Source organism: Kryptolebias marmoratus, linkage group LG19, assembly GCF_001649575.2.
Source record: "Kryptolebias marmoratus isolate JLee-2015 linkage group LG19, ASM164957v2, whole genome shotgun sequence".
Classification (NCBI taxonomy): Eukaryota; Metazoa; Chordata; class Actinopteri; order Cyprinodontiformes; family Rivulidae; genus Kryptolebias; species Kryptolebias marmoratus.
The window spans coordinates 11250218-11275644 of record NC_051448.1 but is presented as its reverse complement, the minus strand read 5'-3'; the positions used below and the strand labels follow the sequence as shown (position 1 = coordinate 11275644).

Sequence of the window (25427 nt, the reverse complement as noted above, 5' to 3'; positions counted from 1 at the left end):
TAATCAATAGCTCCACTTTTGTCTCTGCGAACAAAACAGTTTGGTATAATGTGTAGTGGTGTGTGTGATTAATAAATTCCCTCTAAACCCCCCACACCGCACAGCGAACCCCCCTCTAGCTCACCTTGCAGTGGTTCCTTCCAGTGGGAGCGACCACGGACCGGTGTTTTGGCGAAAAAAGTACCCCCGCAGTAAGAAGCGCTCATGAATGCATTTTGTTCACTAATGAAGTCAAAGTGACACATGACTTTGTTTTTCATGGCATTTCAGAACACAGCTGTTTACAGATGTTTAATTATACCTACATATAGGAGGTCTTTTCGTGACAACTTGGGCAGTCTTGCATTTTTCTGTCAAAGATAGATTTACAGCCATTGTGGGGCATTTATATCAAATTGGGGAGAAACTGAGTAGTTATTGTGTTCTCGAGAGAACTATAAAAGCAACTCTGATTTTCATTTTTCTATTTCACTCCATTTATAAAACCAAACTGCCTTCAAATGCGTCTAACTACGACAGGGTGGATTTTTTTGCACGGCAGGGGTACGTTTTTCGGCACAACACTTGTTAGCAGCGAGCTTCCGTAGCCCGCTGCCGCCTGCTTCCACTCCCAAAACACGGGCAGGAACAGAGTTGGTCACCAGCCGGCGGGATGTTGTCGCGGACCCCGTACGTGTACCGCACGCTTGGTCGCTCCGTGTCAGCGGCGAGCCAGGTGAGTCGGGAGGAGGAGGAGGCGGCTTTCCTGCGCGGTTGAAGAAGCGGCTAGCCGGAAGCTAAGGAGCAGCCGTTAACTTGGGAAGCGGCGGCCTCGCGCGCGCGGACCGACAGACTCAAAAGTTTTCCGAAGAACCTCTGATCGGTTCGGTTTTCCTCCCAACTGCTCAAAACTAAAGGAAAACTTAAATTTTCCTTGTTTCCAGGACAAACAGTTAAATTCGGCTGGCTAAAGAAGCTAATCACTGCTCAGCTCTTACTCATGTTAACGCGTTTGTTTTCTTATTTTTGTTACTTTATGATGCAGCCTAGTCCTCCATTAGCTCTGTCAGTGTTTAATTCATGAAGTACTTCTAAGGTTTTATTCAGTTTTATTTATTTTAAATTTATTACATTTTATCAAGGTTACTGTCAACTAAAAAGGGGTTTATTAAAGGGTCACATGAGTGAAATCTATGCTCAGATTGTATAATTACACATAACGACAGCAATAATTCAGTTTGTGAACCGGTGCATGTAAATTATACCATGTCATTTATACAAAAAGATGACATATTTGTTTTTTATTTGTGCAGATTGACTCTGTCTGCATCCTCCAAGACTTTAAACAAACATGTTTGAAGCTGAAGTCACTCAGTAACCTGATAAACTACAAATTTAATCTCTTTCTGCTCACTCCACCCTCCTCAGGCGTCTGACATCAGGACGTTTGGCCACAAATGTCTCCACAAAACTCCCTCCAGTGTAACAAAAAACTCAAAACAAAACGTTAAGAAGTCGACTCTGGAGGCCCAGCCCTTAAAACACACATACACACACTTGCGTGACTCATAACACAGCAATGATGTCGCTTCGCCGCTGCAAAACAAAGTGGTTTGTTTGCTCGGGCTGCAAAGGCTTCATGTTGTTTTGTTTTGTTTACGTGGGCAGATGTAAAAATGTAAAGGAAAAGAGAAAAACGACTGACTGATTGCTTAACTAATACGTGCAGCTGCTCTCGTGTCCAGTGAGGCATTTTCATGATCTTAAACTCCTCCTTTTTTAGCTAAATGAAGAGGTCAACAATCGGCTCTGATGCTCTGCAAAGCAATTAATAAATCAAATAAAAAGCAGCAGCTCGACTTAATCGCTGCTTTAGGTTGATATGATCTTTGCTTCACTAAAAAAATAAATAAAAGGATATGGTCGGTTAAATATATCTTATTCATCTCGTAGGGAAACATTTAAGCTACAAAGTGTCATGGGATGCTACAGTGTGTAACAAGAAAGGGGCGGGGAATAAATGAAAACAGGAACCAGGTGGGGTGGGGGGGGATGTCAGAGCTCATTAAGGCTCTGTGCACCAGGTTACACAACCTTTTATTAATGAGGATGATGGAGCTTCATGGCTGTCTTGACAATATTCTCTTTATTTATTTGCTTTACTTTAGATCGATCTTGAGAGCTCCGTCTTGCCGATTCACACCTGATACTTCTCCTTTTGTCTTCACTCAGAAGTTATTGATGCATCTATTTAGAAGACTCGCTAATTTAATCTGACTCGTAGGATTTTCGACTAACGTGACTTAAAATAAAAAATATCAGACATTTTTCACAATTTATAGGAATTAAAAAGAAGGTAAATTTGATTATCTCTTCTTTTTCCCCTCCTTTAAGGCCTGTAACGTGGTAATCCGACAAAATTTGCCTCGTAAGTATTTCGACGGTGGATTTGTCATCTTGGGAAGTCTTTTTTTATGGCAGCGTTTGTCATCTTTGCTCATTTTTTTAATTCATTTGTTTTTACTTCAGGTCACTCCCACAGGAAACATCAGCCGTAAGTCTCTAACTTCCTGTTTGCATTTATATTTCCAGGTTTGATGAAACTTTACATTAAAAGACGAGAAATTTGTCACCGTTTTGTGGATTTTTCATGTATTGATTAGTGCAGGGAAAAAAAGCATTTATTCATCTAATTGAGCTAAACATCCTAATAAAACTATACCAGCAAAACAATCAATAAAAGTGTGAGAATCTCAAGAATTAGAGATGGATTTATTCTGTTTTTTGACTTTCAGATGTCAGCCGCAGTTGTCGTTAAATGCGCACCATGTCCGATTCTTGAAGACGTCTGCTGCTCACAGTATGTACAGGACGCAGTGTCTTCTATAAAGTCTGCTTGGTGTGTGTGTTTAATTCAGCGTCTGTTTGTTTCGTGCAGGGGACGAGGTGGTCACGGTCAAAACCCCTGCGTTCGCAGAATCGGTCACAGAGGGCGACGTGAGGTGGGAGAAAGGTCGGTCCGTACCGTCGTCACATTCCGTCACCCGTGAGACCGGATGGTTGCTCTGCTTGTTAAATCCACGCCTCTTTGCGTTTATTTCACAGCGGTGGGCGACTCGGTCACTGAAGACGAAGTGGTGTGTGAAATCGAGACTGATAAGGTATGAGGAAGGAAGCCAGTAAACTCAATTTCTTTTCTTTTTTTTTATATATATATGTCTAAATTCAGCCGAACGTGTTTGTGTCTCTGTAGACGTCAGTACAAGTCCCAGCCCCAGCAGCCGGTGTCGTTGAAGAGCTGCTGGTTCCCGATGGAGGGAAGGTAGAAGCAGGAACGCCACTTTTCAAGCTACGCAAAGGAGGTTTGCTTTATTCCGACGTCGGAGCTGTAATGTTATTTTTTGACATTAACGCGGTGCAGAACGATAACCCATGTCTGTTCCCATTTCACTTCTCAGCTGCTGCTGCTGCCAAGGCTGCTCCGTCCCCAGCTGTGGAGGCAGCTGCTCCAGACGCTGCACCTCCTCCAGCACCTCCTCAACCTTCAACACCTCCTGCTGCAGCCACACCTGGTGTGGAGCTCAACAAACAGCTTCTTCTTCCAGCACCTAATATACTTACACTTATTATATATAACCTGTTGTTTCTTCTGTCTTCGTGTAGCTCCTGCTGCGAAGCCCCCACCTGCAGCTTCAGCACCACCTGCAGCTTCAGCACCACCTGCTCCTTCAGCAGCAGGAGTCAGAGGAGAAAACAGGGTAACACACGCTGATGGCAAATTTGATGCTATTTTTTGTTTTAATCACATTGACATAATTCATTCTACAACCAACCAGATAAGATCTTAACGAAGATGACTCACAGGTGTGTGTGTGTGTGTGTGTGTGTGTCTAGGTGAAAATGAACCGTATGAGGTTGAGGATTGCTCAAAGACTCAAAGAGGCTCAGAACACCTGCGCCATGCTGACCACTTTTAACGAGGTGGACATGGGGTGAGACAAAGCGACCGGCTTCAGTGTTTCTCCTGAACCGCGGTCCGACTTGGTTAACACTCTTCTCTGATGTCCGCCATTTCTCTCCAGTAACATCCAGGAAATGAGGAAACTCCACAAGGAGGCCTTTTTGAAGAAGCACGACGTCAAACTTGGTTTTATGTCGGCTTTCATCAAAGCTGCTGCGGTCGCTCTGACTGATCAACCTGCGGTCAATGCTGGTGAGTCCACCCAGACTCCGAGGACACCTGGGGTCATCGTGGGCGTCCGGTTTGATGACGTTCCTGTGCTCCGCCGCGTTTAGTGCAGTAGAAAACTCTGTATACGAGGGGGGAAACTGAGTAAATTAGCATGAATTAAGTAGTTGTAGGTGGGTATGATGAAGCCTGAAGTTTGTTTAACCTCAGCTTCCAGTCAGCAGGGAAACATTCGTCTTCAGCTCCGTCAGGTGGAGCACCAGGACTCCAGTTTATTGACTGCACTTCTTTTATCTTACAGCAAATTTACACCCAGTTTGTTTGTACTACAGTTATTGACGACACAACCAAAGAGATCATCTATAGAGACTATGTAGACATCAGCGTTGCCGTGGCGACTCCAAAGGTACGACTTTCGATGCTTTTTTTCGTTTAATGTTAAGCAGAGCTACAGTTGCTGCCAACCTCTGGGTAACATCCTGTTTTCTGCCCTCCGCACCGTAGGGTCTTGTTGTTCCGGTGATAAGGAACGTGGAGACCATGAACTTCGCTGACATCGAGAAAGCCATTAATGCGCTGGGAGAAAAGGTGAGGCTCCGGCCGGGACAGTTGCTCTCCCACGCGTTCGTGCCGTCGCTCCGCAGAGCCCTGAGTATCCTCTGACTTGTCGTCCCCAGGCTCGTAAAAATGAGCTCACCGTCGAAGACATGGACGGAGGCACGTTCACCATTAGCAACGGCGGCGTGTTCGGCTCCTTGTTCGGCACACCGATCATCAACCCCCCGCAGTCGGCCATTCTGGGCATGCACGGCATCTTTGACAGACCCGTGGTTGTCAGTGGCAAGGTGGGAACTACAAATGTCTGTTTGCGTTTAGAAAGGGGGGGGAATCAAATCTAAAGCAGCTGTCCGTCTGCTTCGGCAGGTCGAGGTCCGACCCATGATGTTCGTGGCGTTGACCTACGACCACCGGCTCGTCGACGGCAGGGAAGCGGTGACCTTCCTGCGGAAGATCAAAGCGGCGGTGGAGGATCCGCGAACGCTGCTCCTGGACATGTGACGTTCAAACCGCCGCGTTATCCTTCCGAGCTCCCTCGGCTGCATAAAAATGAACTCCGCGAAAGCAGAAAAACGCACAAAGCAACTCGTCCAGTTGTTGCTGATTTGAGGTCTGAGGGTGTGTTCCAACACTCATGGCGCTTTAATTCATGCTGTCACTCATTTGTTGTTATAGCCCGTCGTTTTCTCACTATGAAAACTGGGTTATAAAGTCGTTTCCTGCGTGTCTTTGTCCGTTGGGGGGTGATATGCATTCCTTCAAGAAATGCTGGTTTTATTTGATAATCGTTTAGCTACACTTCAGCATACAACACAACACTGTGGGAGAACTGACAAAAAGCTTAAACGTGCACGTTCTGCCCCTGTGCGTTCTTGGCATTGATGTGTAAATATGAAACAAATTGGCTTCCCAGGCAGCGGCTGGTTGCTCGTTTTCCACAGCAGCTCCGACCGCAGATACGAGCAAAATGTTTTCCAAGAGGCAGCAACTGGAAAAACTAGCTGTGTGTAAACCAGCACTACGTCTGTGTGGAGGCGACTCATTCATTCATCTGCTCATTCATTCATTCATCTGCTCAGTCATTCATTCATCTGAGCTGCTTTAGTTCTTAAACGTCCCTCCAGCCAACAAATTCTGATCAGACTGTCAGATTTCTGTCGTGTTTTCTTTGTTCGTTAGCAAAGTCTGTATAAAAGCTTGAGGCTGCACATTTTTTTATTTTATTACACACGCAGTTTGTTATTATATGGGCAATATATATGTATGTTCAAAACACACAATTTGCCAGATTTTTATGTTGGGCTTTAGTGTTAAAACCAACTCAGTGTCCCGTCTTAAATATGAAATTCTCGTATTTAAGAGAAACTGAAACATGAAACTTTCTTTTCGTTCGTTTTATGTTCTCAAACTTGCGTGACGTCACATCTCCGAGTTTGTCCAAAGCTGTTGTGTCCAACCTGGAAACCAATCTGATCTCAAAAATTAAAGATTTTAGCAACCAAGATATTTGATGTAAAGATTTGCTAAAGATTTTCAGCTTCCACTTTTTTAAAATGTCACGTTTTCCTGACGTAAATTATACCTAAAAGCAAAATGCAGTGAATTGCAAACCTCATAGACATATAATGTACTCCCAGTGGAACAGAGCAAATATATGAAATATTTAAACTAAGGAGTTATACCATTTTTTATTTACAAAAGGCTGTGAAAGGAAATGATATGAACAAGAAACAGCTGGAGGAGCATTTTGCAACTAATTAGGTTAATTAGTAACGAGTCAGGAAGAGGACTGGGAACAAAAAACATTTTAGAGAGGCTGAATCTCAGAAGTAAAGATGGGCAGAGGTTCAGCAGTCTGTGGAAATCTGTCTAAGATGGTGGAACAAACTCAGAATAATGTTCCTCAGCAGAAATTTGGGAATTATCCCGTCATCTACAGTTCATACTATCATCAAGATTTCAAGAATCTGGTCTCATTCTGGTTTTATTTACGTTTTACACAACGTCACAACTTTCCCTTGGAGTTGGGCTTGTGGTACACCTCAGAAACGCTCCGGATGAAGGTTGGTTGTCGGTGAAACGTGGGGGGGGGTCCAGGTCCGTCAACGCGGAACGCGGTCGGATAGAAACGGTCTTGGACGTAAAAACGGCAGCGAAACGAAAGCTCAGGCCCGAGGTAACAGCCACCTCACTGATCGATCTCCGCAGGTGAACATTTCATCTCGTGCCAAATCCGTTTCGGCTCTCTCGAACCCTCTGCCACCGACGGTGGCCCTTCAAAGCAACGTGGGCCGTGGGACCGCCTCGCAGCTCTTGAGGAGCTTCAGATAATGGGATCGTCTCTGACAAAGTCTTGAGGGTTGCTTGGCCTTTTCTCCCGCTGCACAAACACGAGCTCGAGTGCGTGCAGCTGCGTGCGACGCCTCTTCAGCGTTCCTGTTTACTTTAATAATCGCGGGGGGACAATGGTCTCCTAATGTACGTCTTTGTTTCTCTGCCAGAACCTACACAAATGTCTGAACAACTCTGTTTGTAGGGGGGGGATTCATTAGGAGACACAAAACCAGAACGGTAAATTACCATGAGAATATCGGAGGTTCTAATGGGCCCGAGCAGAGCGAACAATGACACAAGGGCTCCTTTAATTTAATTATTTACTTTTATGACCGCTCAAGATTCCATTAGCGCTTTTGAGATCATGTTAATTGGCCGCCGTGTGCCAGTGGGTGCATAGATATCTGAAGGGTTTGTTGGCAGCCTTTTTTTTGTTTGTTTTGTTTTGTTCCGTCTTCAAAATTTGGCCAAATCTGTGAATTTCCAATGGGAGCGCTCAATAAGATGTGGGTTTCAAGTCTTTGTGTCCATTCAGATGAAAGATGGCCCATTAGAAATTGGCAGTAGGCTGTTTGTTTTCATTAAGCCACATCAGAGGGATAATTTACCTAAATTATTCTGCTTTGCTCCTCTTTTAAACACGCTAATTAGATCAACACGGCGTTGCGAAGAACTGCGTTTTGGTCCAGTTCGAAGGCGGGGTTGAAGTCGAAGAAGATTTCGGGCGGAGAGGAGTTGGATTCAGAGGTTTAGGACGCCGCGGCGCTGGAGTTTTAGGCGCTTTTTGATGGGAAATGGCTCAACGCATAAGAACCTGTTTTAATCAAAACGTCAAATGGGTGCGACCTCATCCGCTTACCTGTGGGAGGGGTATCCCGCGTGTCGTCTGTGGTAAACTTTCAGAGCTGTTCAGTTGGTAACAGGCTTTGGTTTTAGCGATGAGGACAAAGAGGTCAAAGGTGTTCAGACGAGTTCGTAAACAAAGCTGGTTTGTTCCGTTCACGCATGACGGAAACTAACCAACGCAGGTTTGAGGTGATGCCTGGTGTCGTCGCGAGCCACCTGACGGAAACCGACCGCGCTGCTGGGTGTCACACCTTTACACAATCCACCAGCGCGCCCCGCTCATCCCGCCCGGCGGCGCCTGCATAAGTAATGCGGCGGCATGAATATTCAGTTCCTCCGCGGCGCGCCCGATTCATTCGCCCGCATCTGGTCCCATTCTTCGGCCCTTTTGATCCGCGCTCCTCCCCCCCCCTCTTGTTCCGTTGTCATACCTGAAGATTGTTGGGGGCGGCGGGTCAGAGGTTGATGCAGCTGGTCAGGGTCAGAGGTTTTTCGAGCGCGGCACACGAACCCGAAGACCCGCTTGTTCTGCTGCTGGAACATGAAAGACAAACTCGAGGAGAGCACGTGCGCAACTTTAATTGGAGGTTCCTCCTGCTGTACGTGGTCCTGCGAGGAGGCGGAATGTTCCTGGGACGGCTCAGCAGATGTGGCTGCAACAAGAAGACACACAGCTGGACGTCACTCCGGTCGAGGCTCTCAAACCGACATCGGCCGAAACAGAAACACAGCCGCGACCTTCAACTTCGCCGTAACCGTCGGGAGGGATGTCAGACTCTTTGCTGAACTCGAGATTAGCACCACAAGACTGATCATTAAAGTGATAGTTCAGATCCTCTGAACAACATGCAGGTAGCTGTGTGAGCCAACCGCTGCGTTCCAGTAGTGCTGCTGGGAAATGGACATTTCCGAGTTCCTCATCGTAAATTTCAACGGGAAAGCCCCCTGAAGTGGGACGTCCCAGTCAGAAAGTGGGAGCAACTCCGACTACCCCTGTTAGGATTTCAAGATGGCTGCTACTCGCAACTTTAGTAGGTTAACTCTGTTACTTTTACTGTTAATATTCGCTCCAATCACTCGTACAACTAGCACTTTTTCATGGCGTGTAGCAAGTATTAAAACGTGTTCCGTGAGTGGAGTGCTACACGGCTTTGAGGCGGGCATCCATCTTGTTCTCGACTCTCACCGAGCGGGACAACTGGAACACGCCGAAGCGGGAAATTACATCGCTCCGTCTTCCCAGTTAGGAGTTCCGATGTAAATGGGACGCACCGATGATTCACCTGACTGGTACTCCAGCCCTGGTCACGGAGGGCCTCCATCCTTCGTGTTTTAGACGTTTCTCTGCTCTTCAGCGGGTCTTCATGTCCTGCGGAAACCTGTTAGTCACTCGTTCCTTCAGGTCAGGTGAGTCAAAGCAGGGAAACCTAAAACGTGCAGGATGGTGGCCCTCCGGGACCAGGGTTGAAGCGACAGGCAGAACAATTACATTCTCATCCACTAGAGGGCAGTACAGCGTCGTGCTCCAGTTGAGAGGTTCGGATCTGTTAAGGAAGACCTCGGTGCGTCTTTCTTCAGTTCCTGTAAGAACATCAGCTTTGTGTTCAACTAAACAGGTCCATGTTTCACACCGGGGGAGTAAATTCAGTGAACCGAGGCTGGATTTTTATCAGATTTCAGTAAATACACTTTTTGTGACGTTTTTGTTCGGTGGCGCTTCTTGTCGTTTGTCTAAAGCGAAACGGGTGCCGTGGCTTGTGGAGATCAGGGAAGCGGTGCTCTGAACGAGCTCGGTTTGGAGACATTGTTTTATTCGGACCGAACCGACGAGCTAACGACTAGTCTGGACCGAAGTGGATGAAGATGAAACAAAAAGCCGTCTTCACCTCAATTTGAGCAGTTTCTGAAAATGAGCGAAATCTGAAAGATAAAGTTCATCTCGAGTTAAACCGATCAAACAAACATGCGTGAGAACAGGACACAGCTGGCTTCATCAGAAGCTTTCCTTTCTAAAGTCAACGTTGACCTCACGGACCTAAGATAAGGTGATTACAGATTAACTGTGACCCCCCAGAACCCGGACGGACCTGTACTTTATGGTGGCCGTGCAGTTCTTGTCAAACCTCCTGACCAACCAGTCCAGCTGCTGTTCGTCCAGAGGTGCTTTAACTTCCTGCGGGCGTGAACACTTCGTTAGAACACCGCCCGTTTGTTCGAAGACGGGGTTTCCGTGCGTTTCAAGAGGTCCTTGGTCCGACCTTCACGGCTCTCCTGAAGTCAGAGGTGGACACCGTCAGGGTCTTTCCTTCGTCCAAAGCCTGGAAGAAACTCGCAAGGGTCTCGCTTCGCTCTTTAAGGAATTCCTGGAAGAAGATTGCCAAAATGTCAGGACAGGTTTCAACGCTTTTAAAAAAAATGTTGACAGGAAGCCGGCGGACGTCGTGAAGACAGAGCATCTAAACCGCCAACCTTAAAGGTGTTCAGGGCTGACGTGTTCCTGGTGACAGAGCTCAGGACGCTGTAATGCACGTTCAAAGATGGCCGCTGACAGCGGACCTCCCTCAGCAGCTCCACGAAGGTCTCGCACACGAACACGTTCTGCGGCCGTGCACACACAGACAGTTTGACGGCATAAAAGGCGTCTCGCGTCCGCTAACGGCTTATGTGCTGGGCGATCGGAGGAGCTTACGGAGATGTCCAACTCCTCCACGGCCGAGTTCGTGTTGGCTTTGACCGCCCTGAGCAGCGCCAGCGCTCCGAGGCTCGTCACAGGGTTACCGCACAGCTAGACCGTTTGCACACGTTACAGAGCGGTTCAAGTCACCGTGAGAAACAACAGGCGCGCGGCGGAGTCACCTTGAGGACGCCGAGGGTGCCGTTGGTGCTCAGGCCCTGGCAGAGCGGAGCCACGGCCGGATCGTCCAAGCAGTTCCAGCTGAGGTCCAGCAGCGCCAGGGTGGAGTTCTGCTTCAGAGCCTGAGCCAAGGACTGCGCCTCGGCTCGGCCCAGGCCGCAGTGGGAGAGCCGGAGGCGCGTCAGAGTCGAGTTCACCTGAAGGGAGACGACAGAGAGGCCGTCAGGGGGGGACGGCGGCGTGGCGAGGGCCCGCGCCTGAATGAGGCGTCACCTTCAGGGCCGCGCTCAGGGCCGCGGCGGCGCCCAGACGGAACGGGTTCCAGCTCAGGTTCAGGAGCTCGATCCCCATGTTGCTGCCTTTAGGAGAGAGAGGGAGGGAGTCAGGAAACTTCACAAACTGAGATAAAAAGACACGAGTCCCTGTCTCAGGGAATGTCCCTGAGACAGGGACTCGTGTCTTCTTATGTAGCATTTATGTAGCTCTAAGGACCAAAAAGCAGCTGTTTGTGCTGAGAGAGACGCCCTCAAAAAAACAACAGCTGAACATTTACCAAACAAAAACAGTTAGAGCTGAGATAGACCGGTTCAAAACATAAGAATCAGTCAAGGGGTGATACTTTTAGCTTTTAGCTAGTGTTTAGCTACTTATAAATAGTCTTTAAATAGTATTTATCGTTAGCTAGCATTTTTGCTACTTTTTGACTTTTAGCTAGTTTTCTCCTTATTTTAGCTTCAGACTCAGCTTCAAGCTCATTTATGTAGCTCTAAGGACCAAAAAACAGCTAAAACCAACAAACTTCTTTTTTGCTTTATTTAACCAAAGAATTTTCTGCGTTCAGCACTTTTCCCTGCAGCTCTGATTGGACAAAGTCTGTTTCACCTGTTTTGTTTTCCACCGAAGCGCGTCTCCTTACCAGCTTGGTAAAAAAGGAACGATTCGGTTTTGAGGGGCCGGCTGGTTAGCAGCTCACCTAACATCTGAGCCAGCAGTTCTCCTCCTGCCTCGCTGAAGCTGTTGTTACTGAGGTCCAGCTCCTTCACCACGAAGTCTCCCTGCGAGGACAAACACGGGACACTCGGGGACTCGTCCCAGCTGAAAGCGCTCACCTGGATCCACAAACCGAGTGTCCGTGGCTCACCTTCAGCGCTTCGGATAAGCATTTAGCGGCGGAGTCGTCGAAGTTGTTTCCTGCAAGTAGAAGAAGAAGAAGACCCGTCTTTGTTTCCTTCCCATCTGACGGAAACTCGGAACCTAAAGGAAACGTTGGATCTGAGCCGAACACCTGACAGTTTGAGGGACGTGACGTTGTAGTTGTCTGAGAGCATCTTGGAGACGACGCCGGCTCCTCGGGGGCCCAGGTGGTTGTTGGAAAGATTCTGAAGCGAGGAGACTCTTGGGTTAGTAAGCAAACAGGAGAGAGGAGAAGAAGAAGAAAGTTTCAGAGCGTGGTCGTTCACAAGACTCCGGACGGTGTTGTTCTCCTGGAGCATCTTCATCAGGCACCGCGTCCCGTCTGCATCCAGCCCGTTGTCCTCCAGCTCAAGGTGGGCGACCACGCAGTCGTGCTGAAACAAAAACAGCCGAACCGTGGTGAAGCTGGGGCGCATAAAGAAGCCGAAAGCGCGGTGGGGTGGGGGTGGGGGTTACCTTCAGGGCGAGGGCCAGAGCTTCGGCGCCCAGACGCCCGACGCCGTACGAGTTCAGGTTCAGAGCGGCTGCACCCGAGTCCCGGAGGAAGGAGGAAACGGGCGCGGCTCCGAGCCATCGACAGGCCTTCAGGTAGACTTCTGCCCGCAGTGAGGTCGCCGTCTCAGCCGCCGCGTCTTCGAGGCGAGACGAGACCAGATGTCAAACAAAAGGAGGTTTTTAAGTTTTTTTCGTTTCATCAATCTGAAACGTTCATGACTTGGTTTTAATTTAAAGTTGTGGGGTAAAAAAAAAAAAACCTAGAGGGCTGACTGTGGGCGGAGTCACCTCATTGGTTAGAAGGAGGCTACTGTTGCAGCATTTGTCAGGGAAAGCAGAAGAAGAATAAGAAGCAAGTTTAGTTTGAAAATATGTTGTTTTTTTTTTCGTTTGGTCACAAAGGGGAAACCCTCAAAACCCTCAAACTTCACGACGACGTCACAGCATCTGCACCGAGCTTCAACCTGGACAGCGAGCGGGTTGGTGGCGGTCCGACAGGTCGGTGGTTCTTCTTCTGAAGGTTTGTGTCTCAGGTGGTCCACAGCCGGTCTCCAGACTTTAGGTTTACACCAGGACCTGAACTCACCAAATCCATCCAAGCTTCTTGTCCTCCTTGAAGCTGAAGAACGACTCGGCTGTTGGGCGTTTCGGGTCGATTCATAGAATTATTTACAACCATTTCACCCCAACTCTGTTCTTATTTCCTGTTTCCTGCCTTGTTGGCGTTCCCGTTTGGCTCTCGATGCGTCACACCTCGGAGGGATCAGGAAAAAAGCCGAAGAGACCCGAGGAGTGTTTTGGATCTTTGATTGTTCATTTTAAATGAACAAACTCTGAAAGCAAACAGCTTTTATGACTTTCTTTGGATTTATGTCTCCAAAACATTTTTCATTTCCCATTTAAAGGAAAGCGAGGGAAACCAAACAACCAGGAGGAACAAGGAAGAGGAAGGAAAATGGTGGCAAAATCCAGATAAAGAGATGTTATGAGACAAAAACGGCATTTATAAGGAACAATATCCTATTCAATAAAAACTGAGACAGAATATTTCAAAATGAGCCCAGAGGAGCAAAAATACACCAAGTCATTCAGATTTTTATCTGAATTATTAATAATCTACAAACCGTCAGCCTCCAGGTCCATGTCCCGCTCTTCATTGCTCAGCAGCTCAGACGGTTTCTCCTCTCCTTCTTTGGTTTGTTTCTCCATCACAACAAAGATGTTAAAGTGTCCTCCTGACCTAAGTTATAGGAGGAAACGATGAACGCAGCTTTGTTGTTGTTTGTTTGTCAAAGAAAGGTCGTTAGCATCTGAAGCTAATTTCGCCAAATGATTTTTTTAAAAAAAAACAACTGAAATGAACTACGATAATAAAAGTAGAAGAAGCTTGCTTTGAGTTATTTAAGGCAAAAAAATGAATAAATTCTCTAGTTTGACAACCAAATGTAAAAATATTTTCATTGTTAATAAATAACTTACTGTATCTGTGCAGCTTTTGTCACTTAGTGATGTTTAAAAAACAACAAGTTCTAGTTCTGAATTTTAAAGAATCTGACAAATCAAATTAAAGAAAAACAAAGAAAAAAGTAACTTATTTTACAACCAGTTACTCGTTAATATTAACCCTGCAGTTCGCAGAAGTGTCCACTAGATGGAGCTGTTCACTGCTGAGCTGAAAGAAAAACCTTCCTTATTGTAGTTTTTCTTGACCCATTCACTTTCCAAAAAAAAAAACAACATATGTGTCTAACATATGAAAAGATTATTTTGCTCAGTTTGTGGGAAAAAAGCAGGAATTAAATGTTTAATATAAAAACTTAGCTCCTCATGTTTTATTGCTGTGATGGATTTAATTCTTTGGAGCTGAGTGTTTGTTGGGAACTTTAGAGAAAAGTTGCCTTCAGTCTGAAAGTAAAAAATGTTTTTCCCTCTTCTGCCTGAAGCAGGACTTCTCCTTTTCAGCCGTTCAGAGCGTCTCCTCATGTGTTTTTATTGACAGCGTGAGAAACTTTTAGGTTTAGAAACTCATTTGTTGGAGCTGGTGCTCAAGCCATGACCGGAGTGACCCTGAACGCACCGTCAGACTGGCTGCGGTGCCTTCACTTGCTGCTGCTGCTGAAGGTGCTTCAGATTGAAACTTCATCCGAGCCAAGGCACCAAGCTTTCTGACATGTCAGCTAAAAGTCATGAGAATCGTTTTCTCTGCCGAAGCCCAAAAAAAGGAAGCTAAAGTAATCATGAAAAAAAGGAAACAAAAGCATGACCTTTAAAAAAAAAAAAAAAAAAAGTTGTGCAAATGAAAGTAAAGCTCTGATTCTGGCAACATGCGTTTGGAAGAAAACACGGTTGCACAACCTTCTGTCGTTTGGCATTTGTGGCGGCGTGGCGAGCAGCGCCGAGACTCCTGACACAAACAGAGAGCGCTTCCTTTTAGTTAGAAAATAAAATTTAATCTACTCAGGATATGATGCGAGCTCGTACATAGGTACAGGTGCAAAACAGACAGAAATACCTTTGTCTTCACAGCTGTTTGACAGCGCAGCGTGACAGATTGGAGACGAATCACATCGAGTGACCAGCGAGCGGTTCATACGAGGCAGTATAAAACAAGTTCAACAATGAAACAGACACGTCTTTTCTTTTAAAAAATAAAGGGTGTAAACATTTTGTGAATATGTGCTTTTCAGGACGCCTGCGTCACCACGAATCGGATCAACCGAGCTCAACGTTTTTAAAAATAAACAAACAACAAACTGCGCTCTGTCTGGTGTGTTTGTAACCTAAAACTCTACGCCGGTATGTTTTGACTAGCATACGTAGGAAAAAAACAAACAAACAAACTGCACAACGCTGAAGTTTCTGCGAGCCTCTGCGTGGAAGCGGCGCGGCGTGGCACGGCGCAGTAACAGAGCGCCGCGGGGCGCTGTTAGTGTCTCCTCAGGGCTGGCGCTCCAGTCGTACCTCCTGCTTCCGTTGGTCCCTTTACGTGGAGTTAGGTTGGAGTAACGACCGGGCGCAGGCACAGTAGGTGTTTCCAGTCTTCTGTCGGACAGAGCCAGCTCATGTAGCAGGGCTGAGGAAGAACCCCACAACCTCAGATCCTTGGGCAAAAGTCTCCGCTGTGGAGCTCAAGTGCTTGTTCAGATAAGTGTTTGTTTGGACGGCGCAAAACGGCCATCCCTGGTTCAGGCTTCGAGGACTTCCACGTCCCCGGCTTCCTGCCGTTTGCTTTCATTTGGTTTCGGCGGCCAGCTGCTCCAGCAGCGGGTTGGCCTCGTTCTCGGGCGTTTTGACGCTGTCGGTCCGCACGATGCAGGTGGGCCGGTGGAGGTTGAGCATCACCATCAGCTGCTGCCTCTCCAGACGGAGCTCCTCGATCTGGGCCTTCAGCTCGGAGTTCACCATTTCCAGACGCTCCGATTCCTGAAGACGAGGAGCAGAGAGATCGCTTGGAAAAACTTGACAGATTGGGGTTTATTGTAGAACGGCGAGCCGGGGATAAAAAAGGTCAGCTTATTCTTGTCTGCTTTCGTTATTCTGCTGTTAGTATACAGCGCTGAGTCATGAACCCACCCTTTGAAGGAAGTCAGTACGTTCCTTCTTTTTGTTTCGGCACCGGGCTGCTGCTACCTTGTTCTTCTCTCGTCTTCGTTTTCTTCGCTCTTCGTCTTCATCCATCTGCGAAAAAACAAGGTGTTACTTTTCTGCTCAAACCTGCTCATATCATCAGCATCACAGAACAGAAAAGACGCAGGGTCGGGGGACGAAGACGCGCCCGTCTCCTCCTCCTCCTCCTCACCTCTGTTTTGATGGCGAGCGGCCTCTTCCCCAGCCTCCCCAGGAAGTGCAGCGGCGATATGACAGTGCCCAGCCGGTGGAGGTCGGCCAGCTTCAGCTGGTCGGTGAGCGTGGTGGCTGAGATGCCCGCCAGCGGGCCCAGGCTGGGCAGGGAGCCCGCCGCCAGCGAAGGGTCGGGTATCTGTCCCGGCATCATGTCCAGCCCGGCCTCCGCTGCCGCTGTGGAGTTAAAGAGGAAGAAAGGGGAGCAATGAGCACAAAGTGACGATGAGGTTAGTTTACCGAAGCTGTTGGTCATACGGCGGAAAACCCAAAGTGCTTAATAAAATGTGTTTCCTGTTGCCTAAAGCAGAAACACAATTAGATAAACACGAAAAAAAAGATGACATGATGTAAATGTCAAAGTGTTTTGAAATCTTGTGTTTTTCTGTCATTCTGAAGCCATCTGGTAGCAGGGTGATCCCATTCTTCCACAGAAAACTGTTTGTTTGCAAAACAGAAAATAAATCAGCCTGCAGGCCCGAGGCTCCATTCTTATGTGCCGCCAAAAAAAAAGGTTTCCATAAACAGATCCCTCCTCTCTGTGATAAACACAACAAACCATCAGGGATCAGATGGGATGAAGGGATATTCAACAACGACAAAAACCAAAAACAATCCTTCCTGAGCTGCCTGCTGCAGGTGCCTCCATCTACGGCTGAAACAGAGAGAGAGAGAAGTGTGTCCCGCCCGTCAGATACCAGGAAACTCGTCTTTTTTTTAAAACTATTCTGTCTTCTGTCCTTGTCATCAAATGTCTCTCTAAATACGGGTTCCCGTTTCCAAGAATGTGTTAATAAGTAGACAGTTTTGACAGCTGGGTTATCGTTTTAGTCAGCAGCTGGTGGAAAAAAAAAAACAAACTTCACGCTGTCAGCAGCGACGCTCACGTCTGTAGTTTGTTGTGCGAAGGGAAGGGAAGCCTCCGGTTTGATCGGAGGAGCAGAGCGCCGACTTCCACATCCCCGCTTCTGATCGGTTTATTGCTTTTGGACTCCAGTGTTGGTTGGAGTTTATTGGGGCGAGGGTTCGGAGAACATCAAAGAGCAGCTAACGCGCATGGATTTGATCACCGCCCTTTTTCCAATAATTTAGGGCTGTTCAGAGGCTTTGACCGCAGCGATCTTTAATGCAATCAGGGGAGAAAGGAGGAAAAGTAAAGAGGCTGGGCAGGAATAAAGGTGCAGGCTGTAGAATTAAGATGTCTCTGTAATTACTCTGAGGGCTCCGAGCTGGAAAACTTCTGATGGCCAAATAAAAAACAAATGTTTCAGATGAGAACAGGGGGGAACGGACTCTGCTCTGCCCAACGCTGAGGAAGACGTGTCGTCTTCATGCCGAGGAGGAAGAGGAGCTTTCTCTTAAAGCCCCTGAACAAAGCGGCCGTGCCTTCGTCTGGCTGAGATGTTGCGTTAGCAGAGAACCAGTCACTGGGTGGATCTGAACAGTTTTTTTTTCGGCTAAACGCCTACACATCTGAAACGACTAATTCTCCAACAGCTTCTTTCTGCTGACAACAGACTGGGATTAGCAGGCGAACCCGAGGCTGCGGCGAGGGCTTGAAAAGTGCACATGATATCGGGGTAACTTTGAGATTAATGGCTTTATTCACAGCTGCCTCCTGAGCTGTGTCTGCAGCCGAACCTCTGCAGGTTTGGCACAAAGCGAACAAAGCCCCTCTCATATGGACCCAACAAAGACTCGTATTGTGAGGTGCTGTGAAAACAGCTGACGCCGCCGGTGGGTCACTATCCGACAGGCAGACTGTGCTGAAAGTTACAAGTTTTTCCTTTCTCCGCTTCTTTTTTTTCGGGTACAAAAAGACTGTTACAAAGCCCATAAAGGAGGTTATAAAAAAAGGAGGATTATGTAACTCTATTCTAATGTACTCCACCCAGCGTATGGGCCAGTCTCAGAGTGTTTTTACTCAGTCTGTTGTGTCTGAAGAACTAAATAAGCGAATCAATCAGCTTCTGTGTGGAAGTCCATCTGTCACATAACGCCTCACCTTTTACTTTTCCAACCAGCTCCTCTACATTATCACTCGTCGCCGCCTGGATGTTTTCTTCCAGGAGAAAAAGTTAAAACCCTTAAACATTATTTGCGGTTCTCTGATCGGCTCAGAGAACGATGTTCGGTGTCAGCCCCGGTCTGCGTGATTCGTTTTATTATATCTTGAATCCTTACTGCCACTCCCTCCTGTCTCCCGCTGAATGTATTCTCCCATTTATACCGAGAGGAAAGGAACAGGACAACCCTGGTTCCAAAAAAATAAATAAATAAAATTCCTTGTCTCTGAGGGTCTCAGAGGAGATTAAGGGGAGGGAAGTCTGACAGGACTGAGACTGATCTCCTGCACTTCCATGTTCTCCGTGTTCTAAAGGAGGTATTTGGGAGAACAGCCACGAGTATCGGACGGGCCCATTAGGACTGATGGAGAAAAATCCTGTTTAGATTCGAGCTGGCCAGACGCTCGTGGCTCGTTTACAGACTCAAATCAGGCTAAAACTCAGAAAGGGCAAGTTTTAAAATACCAAAATATAATCAGTTCCAGGATATTCTAGGATCACATCCATTAAATTCATTCCTTTTCAGTAATTAAACAATACTCTGAAAGAAAAGCCTAACCTTGCAGTCAAAAACAAGTATGCAAGGTAACATTATATCAGGTTCAGCAGATCAAAGATCTGAAAGGCGACTTTGCCAGCAGCTAAAACAAAGTTGAAGTATCAGTTATGACATAAAAGTCAGTTTCACGCCTCTCCAGACAACTGAAGTATTGCCGTAAACTCCAACACACAGCGGGCTCTTGGCACATCTCACTTTAGAGTACATTTGTTGTGTTTAATCTGTTCCGCCTCAGAAGGGTCTGAAAATCCCCCTCGCAAACTCAACACCCCTTCAAACCTCAAGACATGAAACGCTGGAGAAGTCTCCACTGCTCGTCTCGCAGGGCGTTAATTACGCTCAAGCCCAGGAGTCGAAGGGAGTTTCACGGTTATTAAGAGAAGAGCGTTTCTGTTGTTGCTGTTGTTGTTTTCTGTTCCCAGCAGCAGCCCGCAGCCAGAGATTAGTGGTCGGCGTTTTGATGATGCAACAAGCGTTACTGTGCTTTTGCAGTGGAGCAGAAAAGCCAGCGCCACAGTGTTTGGGCCCCCGCTTTACCCCCTCGGACAAAAGGCGCCCAGAAAACCCGAGCAGGAGACGTGGGTGCCACGGGCGCTCGGGGCGAACGGAGAGGGGCTGGAGGCGAGGGCGGGGAGCGGAAATGCCAAGTATTGCTTGTGGAAATTTAGAACCCTCAACTCATGTTCTGGCTTCGGCCCAAAGCAAATCTTTGCGAGGCGAGTTTGGAGTTAGGAGGTGTGTGAAGAGAGGAGGCCGGGTGGGGGTGTGGAGGGAGGTTAAACCGGGCAGATGGTGCAGTTCACCCGCTCCTTCGCTCACATAATTTATCTGTCTTCGGCTCGACTAAACGTGTCCATTTCCTGAGAGCAATTAGAAGTTCTGAGGAATTCAGCTCCTCGCCAACAGCCAGCGGCCCGGCTGGAGGCCCCATTATCCTCATTCCTGTTGAAACCTTGAATATGTGTGTGTGTGTGGGTGGGGGTTCAAAGGCTGCTCGCTACCTTTACAAACTGCTGCTTGTTAAAACCGCACATTACCCTCAGCAGCATTTGTGACGGGTTTTCGTGCTTATTTACCTTTGTAGGAAACTCTTTATTTTTTGTGCTACAGGAATATCTGCAATTAATTTGGGATAAATAAAGAACTACATGATCCACAGGCGGGAACCATGCAAAAAAAAAAAAACTAAACATCTGCAGACAGCTTTTGCAGGTCCAACTCGACATGAATGCTGAATATGAGAGATGTCCAAAAGGAGCCGGCAGCCAAGGCGCACTTTCTCCATCTTCAGCCAAGGTCTGAGTGATCATCGTTACCGTCTGCGCCGTGAGCTGAGTTACGGCGTTTCGCAACCCTCCGGGGAAACCAGGGGAATTTGGCAAAGACTCGACTCCAGGACGGGGCAGTCCAGTTATAAAGCATCGGGACCGCTCCAAGGGACGGGACCGGACAAGAGGAGACGCAGTCGGGGTCTGCTGGTGTCGCCGTGTCACCGGTGAAATCAAAGAGTGATGGAGCGGGAAGTGAAAGGGCTTCATTTCAGCTTTCGTTTCGTCCCCACGGACAGGACGAACCTTCCAAGATGTCCTCAGAAAACAAGTCTTCCCAAAACGATTCATCACGGTTATTAAAATTTAACCTGAAACTGCTGTCTCACAGTGATGATAAGTAAACATGAAGCTCAGACTGAAATACAAGACATCGGAAACTTCTGTAATCTGTCGACTTCAGCCAAAAAACTGATCTTTTTTTTTTATTCTATGCTTTACAATGTGATCCTTGGCTGGAGGCCTTCTTGGTCTGCTTCATGCTATTCAAACAGTCACACATCAGCTTGTGCGTCTGGGTGGTCCTGCTCGAGTTACTATAATGTTACTATTTTTCTTCGAGCTGTAAGTCAAGATTAGGCTGCATGGCAGAGAGCTTTGGCTTGGCTCAGACGCGGATTAAATCAATCAAAAAAAAAAAGAAAAAGGATGCAAACAAAAGCATTTGCAACGTATGGCAAATCTTAGGCTTGTAATGTGCAATCTCTGACGACAAGATATTGGCCAAGCACATCCAGAAAATTAGATTTAATGCGGCCTCGCTGAAGCAATCACCGGTGTTACGCAACGTGCGGTTGTCACTTCGGTGCTCTTTCAGACTTTGTCCTCTGATATTTCCTCATCTGCTCCATGTCAAGCGCACACATGTACGGTGCGGGCGCTGGGGCCGCTCAAACAGAGCCAAGGTTGAGTAGTGGATGTGATTCTGCGGTGTTATTCAGAGACGGGAAGTCTGAAAGTCGGGTCAATACTTTGTGACAAGGGTGTTTTTTGTCTAAACAAAGAAAGGCTGGTTTTGGTTCCAAAAGAAATTTGAGAAATCTGGAAAGCATAACTATGTAAAAGGTGAACCATTTCCCTTTAAACACTGGCTTTAATGTCTCTCCTTCCTGTTACACCTTTGGACATTCGGGTATTTGCTTCCACACTGTACATCTAGTCTGCCCCGATACTGTTTTTACAAGCCATGTGGAAAGGCTTACGGTGGACTACGACGCGATCCTGATAATTTGATACCCACAGCAGTGAATAGCTGCTCCCCCAGCATTAGCATTAGTACCACTGAGCGGTTGCATAGTTGGCTTGCTCGTCTGCAATGCGTCTGCTGTCTGTTCAGCGTGCTGGAGGAGCAGCTCGGCAATTCTAGCTCTCCAGAGACGCACTGGAAGGCATTTCTACTTAAAATAAACCTTGTGCGCCCACGTCCAGCCTCTGAGCCCTGTTGGCCCCGCGCTGCTTGCAGGCTCGCCAGCCCTTTCCCATTAATCCACTGCAGTGTTCCATTTATGCGGAAACCATCTCACGGATGCGTCCAGGCAGGCGGCGCTGGGCATTTAAAGCCTCTGCAACACGGGCTCGGTTACTTAGCGCCACACAAACACAGACGGAGACACAAAGGAAACATACATAAAAGAACACAAGAATAGTTTCCCCTGCAGCGTATATCTGTACGAGCATGCGCCGCGTAGGAAAACTCTGAACCTATGAACTTGTAAATGACAAACCTCTGCCCTCACCAACATCACAAATAAAGAAAAAAAAAGACAACAAATCATATTTCACGTTGCACAGATGACCTTTAACCTTCAGGCCACTGAGGGCAGGGACACGCTGTAACACAGTCATTTAAAGAGGGCTTCAAACGGGCGTGTGCATAGTGTTTACCGCTTAATGATTAAAATAAAGTGAATTAAAGGACCTGCAGTACTGGAATAAATATTTATCTGGTAGTGAAACCTGTAAATATGTCTCCCTCGTTCATTATGCAGAAAAACAGACGACGAACCAAAGCAAAGTTTACTTGGCGTGCTCATGTGCTGCCAAAAGAGACTTCACGCATCATTTAAATCACTTATGTTTCAAGGTGTGTTGGCTGTTCACAGACCTGTGTGCGTGTGTGTGTAGGTGTGTGTAACAGTGATAATCAGGAGGTAGAAATGCTTGATACTTACTCAGAGAAAACTTATCAGTCGTCTTCTGTCAATGATGAACTCCGTTTAGACGCTGTAGGAAAAAGGTAAAAGAGGATGTTTGTTAGTCTTCACAGTCTGCACTCTGAATGATCACAAAGCAGTCCTAAACAGTGAGGAAAAAAAAAAAGAAACTTACTAAAACAGATTACTTTAAATTATCACAATGACTATCAGGATTGTATTCAAATCAAATTCAAAACAGCTGATTTTTTAGGTGAAGCAATAATAAATACCATTAGCAAAAGTTGCTTTCTTTCCAGGTTTTTTTCTCCCGTGTAAATGAATCTGTCATTTTGTAAATGTGGTAGTCATAATTTATCTGGTTTTGAACTTATCCAAGGTGTGGGCTTTTCAGGAAGAAGCTGGAGACGCAAAGGACGAGCAAGCCAAGTTTAACGATGCTGGTCTAATGCAAAAGTTACAACAAATTAGTTACAAACTGTTTACGTAAGGATAACTAAACAAGTCTATTTTCAGTCACTGTCAGGGAAACTGTCCAATATTTGTTGTTTGTATAAAGACTGAGGTGCAGAAACAGAAACAGTGGTCGTGGAAATGCGATCCTTGCATTTTTAGTAGTTTTTTTTTTTAAACAGAACCAGATGAAAACAAAAGTTTAGAAGCTTCAAACTGCAGAACCTGCAGAACCGGGCTGTAATATTCAATAACATCAGTCAGACTGACTGAAGTGTCATCAAAAATCACAGAGGAAAAATGTTTCCTGGTAATGTTACTCCAACAGGTACATATGAAACATATATTAATACTTTATATTTCCCCTCAGGTTACTTTGTAGACAGTTCAGCCCTCATTAAACTCAGATTATGACTCATTTTAATTGGTTCTAAGTTGAAGTATCGGCTCTATTTCTGTTTCTTTCTTGCTTAGTTAGTTGGAATAATAGAAATCTGTACTAATCATAAACAGGAAAAGTACACAGATTTCCATCTGTCATGTAGTTGTTTACTTCCTGTTTCAGAGGTAGATGTAGCCAAACTGTGAACCTCTGCTCCAGCAAAAGCTGCTCAGGTTTTACTGAAGGAACCAAAAGACCCGTCGACTGAACGGACTGGCGGCTCATGTTTTCTACGACCCGTTTTCCAAAAATCAACCAACTTGATTCGTCAGCACTTCCCTTTTATTTGTCACCAGCTAAATATGGAAAGGATTAAGATGGACAATAAAGATCTATTGCTTTGTACACTGTGAGAGCATTTTAAAACTAAAACGCATATATTTTTTTGGGGGGTGGTGGGTGGGTTCTGAGTAAATTGCGCCATTTTTCCCGGCGTGCGTGCCCTCGCTCCCTGCTAGCAGGGGTTTTGGTCGAGCAGTCAAACGCGTCTGTACGCTAACGATGACGAATCAGACTCATTGACACATGCAGATGCATCACTTTGTTGGGTACGCTTTTATAACGATGTTAAACTCCAGACACTTGAGTCCCGGGGAGATCTGAGGGGCGGCGCCAGAGGAGGCGGTGGGCGACGACGTATCGCTTTGGTAACATGCGAACACACACAGGTGTTTAATAGTTTATTACATGCTAGTACTATCATTGGGGGGGGGGGTGCAGGTGGTACCAGTAGGAGGCCAGGGCACTCCCTCATGAAAGTAACGATACATGATTTGAATCATCTTTAAAGATCTTTGAATCAAAATTATTTGTTTTAACGTGAATTTTTTTTCTATTTTTTTATTCATTTAACCTACTTCTTTGGAACAACATATAGATGCAAATCCATAAAAAAAAGCTGGATTAAGAGCCCGTTCACACGTGGAATGATCTCTGGAAACTTTGGCAATTTTCTCCCGATGCTGAGCGTGGAAACGTGACGCGTTCACACGGTACAGCTGAGCTCGTGGGCCGTGGTTTCTGCGTTTCTACTCTCCAGCAAGAAAAACACTTAAATCCAGAACGGAGAATAACACAAATGTTTGTTTGGAAACTGTATTCAGCTCTCCATCATTGTTACTGTAGTTCCACTGCGGGGGACACAAACTAACCACTGCCTTATTGTGACTGTGTGATTTCTTCTTGAGTTGCAGTTTCCCCTTGAAACAATGGCAGGAGTTTCCAATAAAATATATATTTTTTTTTAAGTCCTGGATTGAAACGGTTTCGGTGTCAGAGAACATGGCCGCCGCTGCCGTGTGGACGAACGGCGCTCAAACCAACAGAGAGGGGCAGTAAATGCGGAGGGTGGTGGTGTCTGTGGAGGACAATGTGGGGGCCCCTTTGGCTGGGGGTGGTGGGGGGGAGGGGTCCCTGCTCCCTCTGAACCCGTCCTTGGTAACGGTTAGCGGGTAACTACTTCGGGGCGCGTGCGGCATTACATAACCGTCACTCCCGGGAGGCTAACGGACACTTTTAATTAGAAACACTCCGTGGAGGAATTCAGGAGATGAAAATACCTCCTGACAGTCACGGGCCGACGGGGGCGTAAATAACGAGCCGTAATAAAGAACCCGACAGTTGCTACAACAGTTGTAACAACAACGTCCTTAACGGCACCGACCTACCAGCAGCCCTGCTGCGGTGGGAGCACGGAAAACTTTAAACCGTCAAAAAAGAAACACAACTCCCACTTTTCACGGAAAATTGGTCATCTCCATCGCCATTTATTGACACTAACGAACGAAAACGTCGCACATGAAGTCATAAAAACTAACTTATGCGTTCTAAACCCCGTAACAACGTGTTTGTTTTCCCCTTTTAAATATAGAATAATGCAAATGTGACGCCCGTGTATCAACATTCAGCCAACTCCTGGAGAGGGAGTGTGGGGAGGGGGGGATAAAATGGCTGTGCAGTTAGCGCACAGGCTGGAATTTAAAGGCAGACTCACCCGTAGTGCGTCCAAAAAATTCCGCAGAGACAGTAACGCTGCGACGCGACGGTGGAGGACTCCGGAGTTGGGCAGGTTTATTGAGGACTGAGCAGAGGTCGTTGCATCAGCTCGCTTAAGTACAGACCCGAAGGCTCAGGAATG

At 46.7% G+C, this 25427-nt stretch overlaps 3 protein-coding genes across 6 annotated transcripts; 1 reads left to right on the top strand and 2 right to left on the bottom strand.

The window, feature by feature from the left end:
* The first annotated feature begins 542 nt into the window (after window positions 1–542).
* On the top strand, window positions 543–6230 carry LOC108242425 (dihydrolipoyllysine-residue succinyltransferase component of 2-oxoglutarate dehydrogenase complex, mitochondrial). Its single transcript, XM_017427237.3, has 15 exons — window positions 543–715; window positions 2374–2407; window positions 2509–2533; window positions 2775–2839; window positions 2918–2992; window positions 3085–3140; window positions 3233–3341; window positions 3438–3551; window positions 3643–3737; window positions 3874–3971; window positions 4062–4192; window positions 4501–4574; window positions 4673–4756; window positions 4846–5013; window positions 5093–6230. The coding sequence occupies exons 1-15, from the start codon at window positions 653–655 to the stop codon at window positions 5225–5227; spliced, it is 1326 nt and encodes a 441-aa protein (XP_017282726.1). The 5' UTR covers window positions 543–652; the 3' UTR covers window positions 5228–6230.
* A 2203-nt stretch (window positions 6231–8433) lies between these two features.
* Window positions 8434–14746, bottom strand: LOC108242451 (leucine-rich repeat-containing protein 74A). 4 transcript variants are annotated; one of them, XM_025008367.2, is made up of 12 exons: window positions 13574–14746; window positions 12411–12586; window positions 12046–12328; window positions 11902–11951; window positions 11734–11815; window positions 11034–11119; window positions 10763–10957; window positions 10596–10691; window positions 10376–10504; window positions 10165–10269; window positions 9994–10079; window positions 8434–8559 (listed from the first exon to the last, which is right to left on the bottom strand). In XM_025008367.2, exons 1-12 carry the CDS (start codon window positions 13656–13658, stop codon window positions 8547–8549), a joined length of 1386 nt encoding a protein of 461 aa, XP_024864135.2. In that variant the 5' UTR covers window positions 13659–14746; the 3' UTR covers window positions 8434–8546. The 4 variants fall into 4 exon arrangements, with proteins under 4 accessions (XP_024864135.2, XP_037837485.1, XP_037837484.1 ...); XM_037981557.1 differs by lacking the exon at window positions 8434–8559 and having other exon boundaries at window positions 9729–10079; window positions 12046–12139; window positions 12221–12328; XM_037981556.1 differs by lacking the exon at window positions 8434–8559 and having other exon boundaries at window positions 9729–10079; window positions 13574–13689; window positions 13929–14746.
* Window positions 14747–14877: 131 nt separating this feature from the next.
* LOC108242495 (jun dimerization protein 2-like) lies at window positions 14878–25427 on the bottom strand. The gene is made up of 5 exons (XM_017427361.3): window positions 25284–25427; window positions 22414–22465; window positions 16249–16466; window positions 16023–16127; window positions 14878–15872 (listed from the first exon to the last, which is right to left on the bottom strand). Exons 3-5 carry the CDS (start codon window positions 16441–16443, stop codon window positions 15681–15683), a joined length of 492 nt encoding a protein of 163 aa, XP_017282850.1. The 5' UTR covers window positions 16444–16466; window positions 22414–22465; window positions 25284–25427; the 3' UTR covers window positions 14878–15680.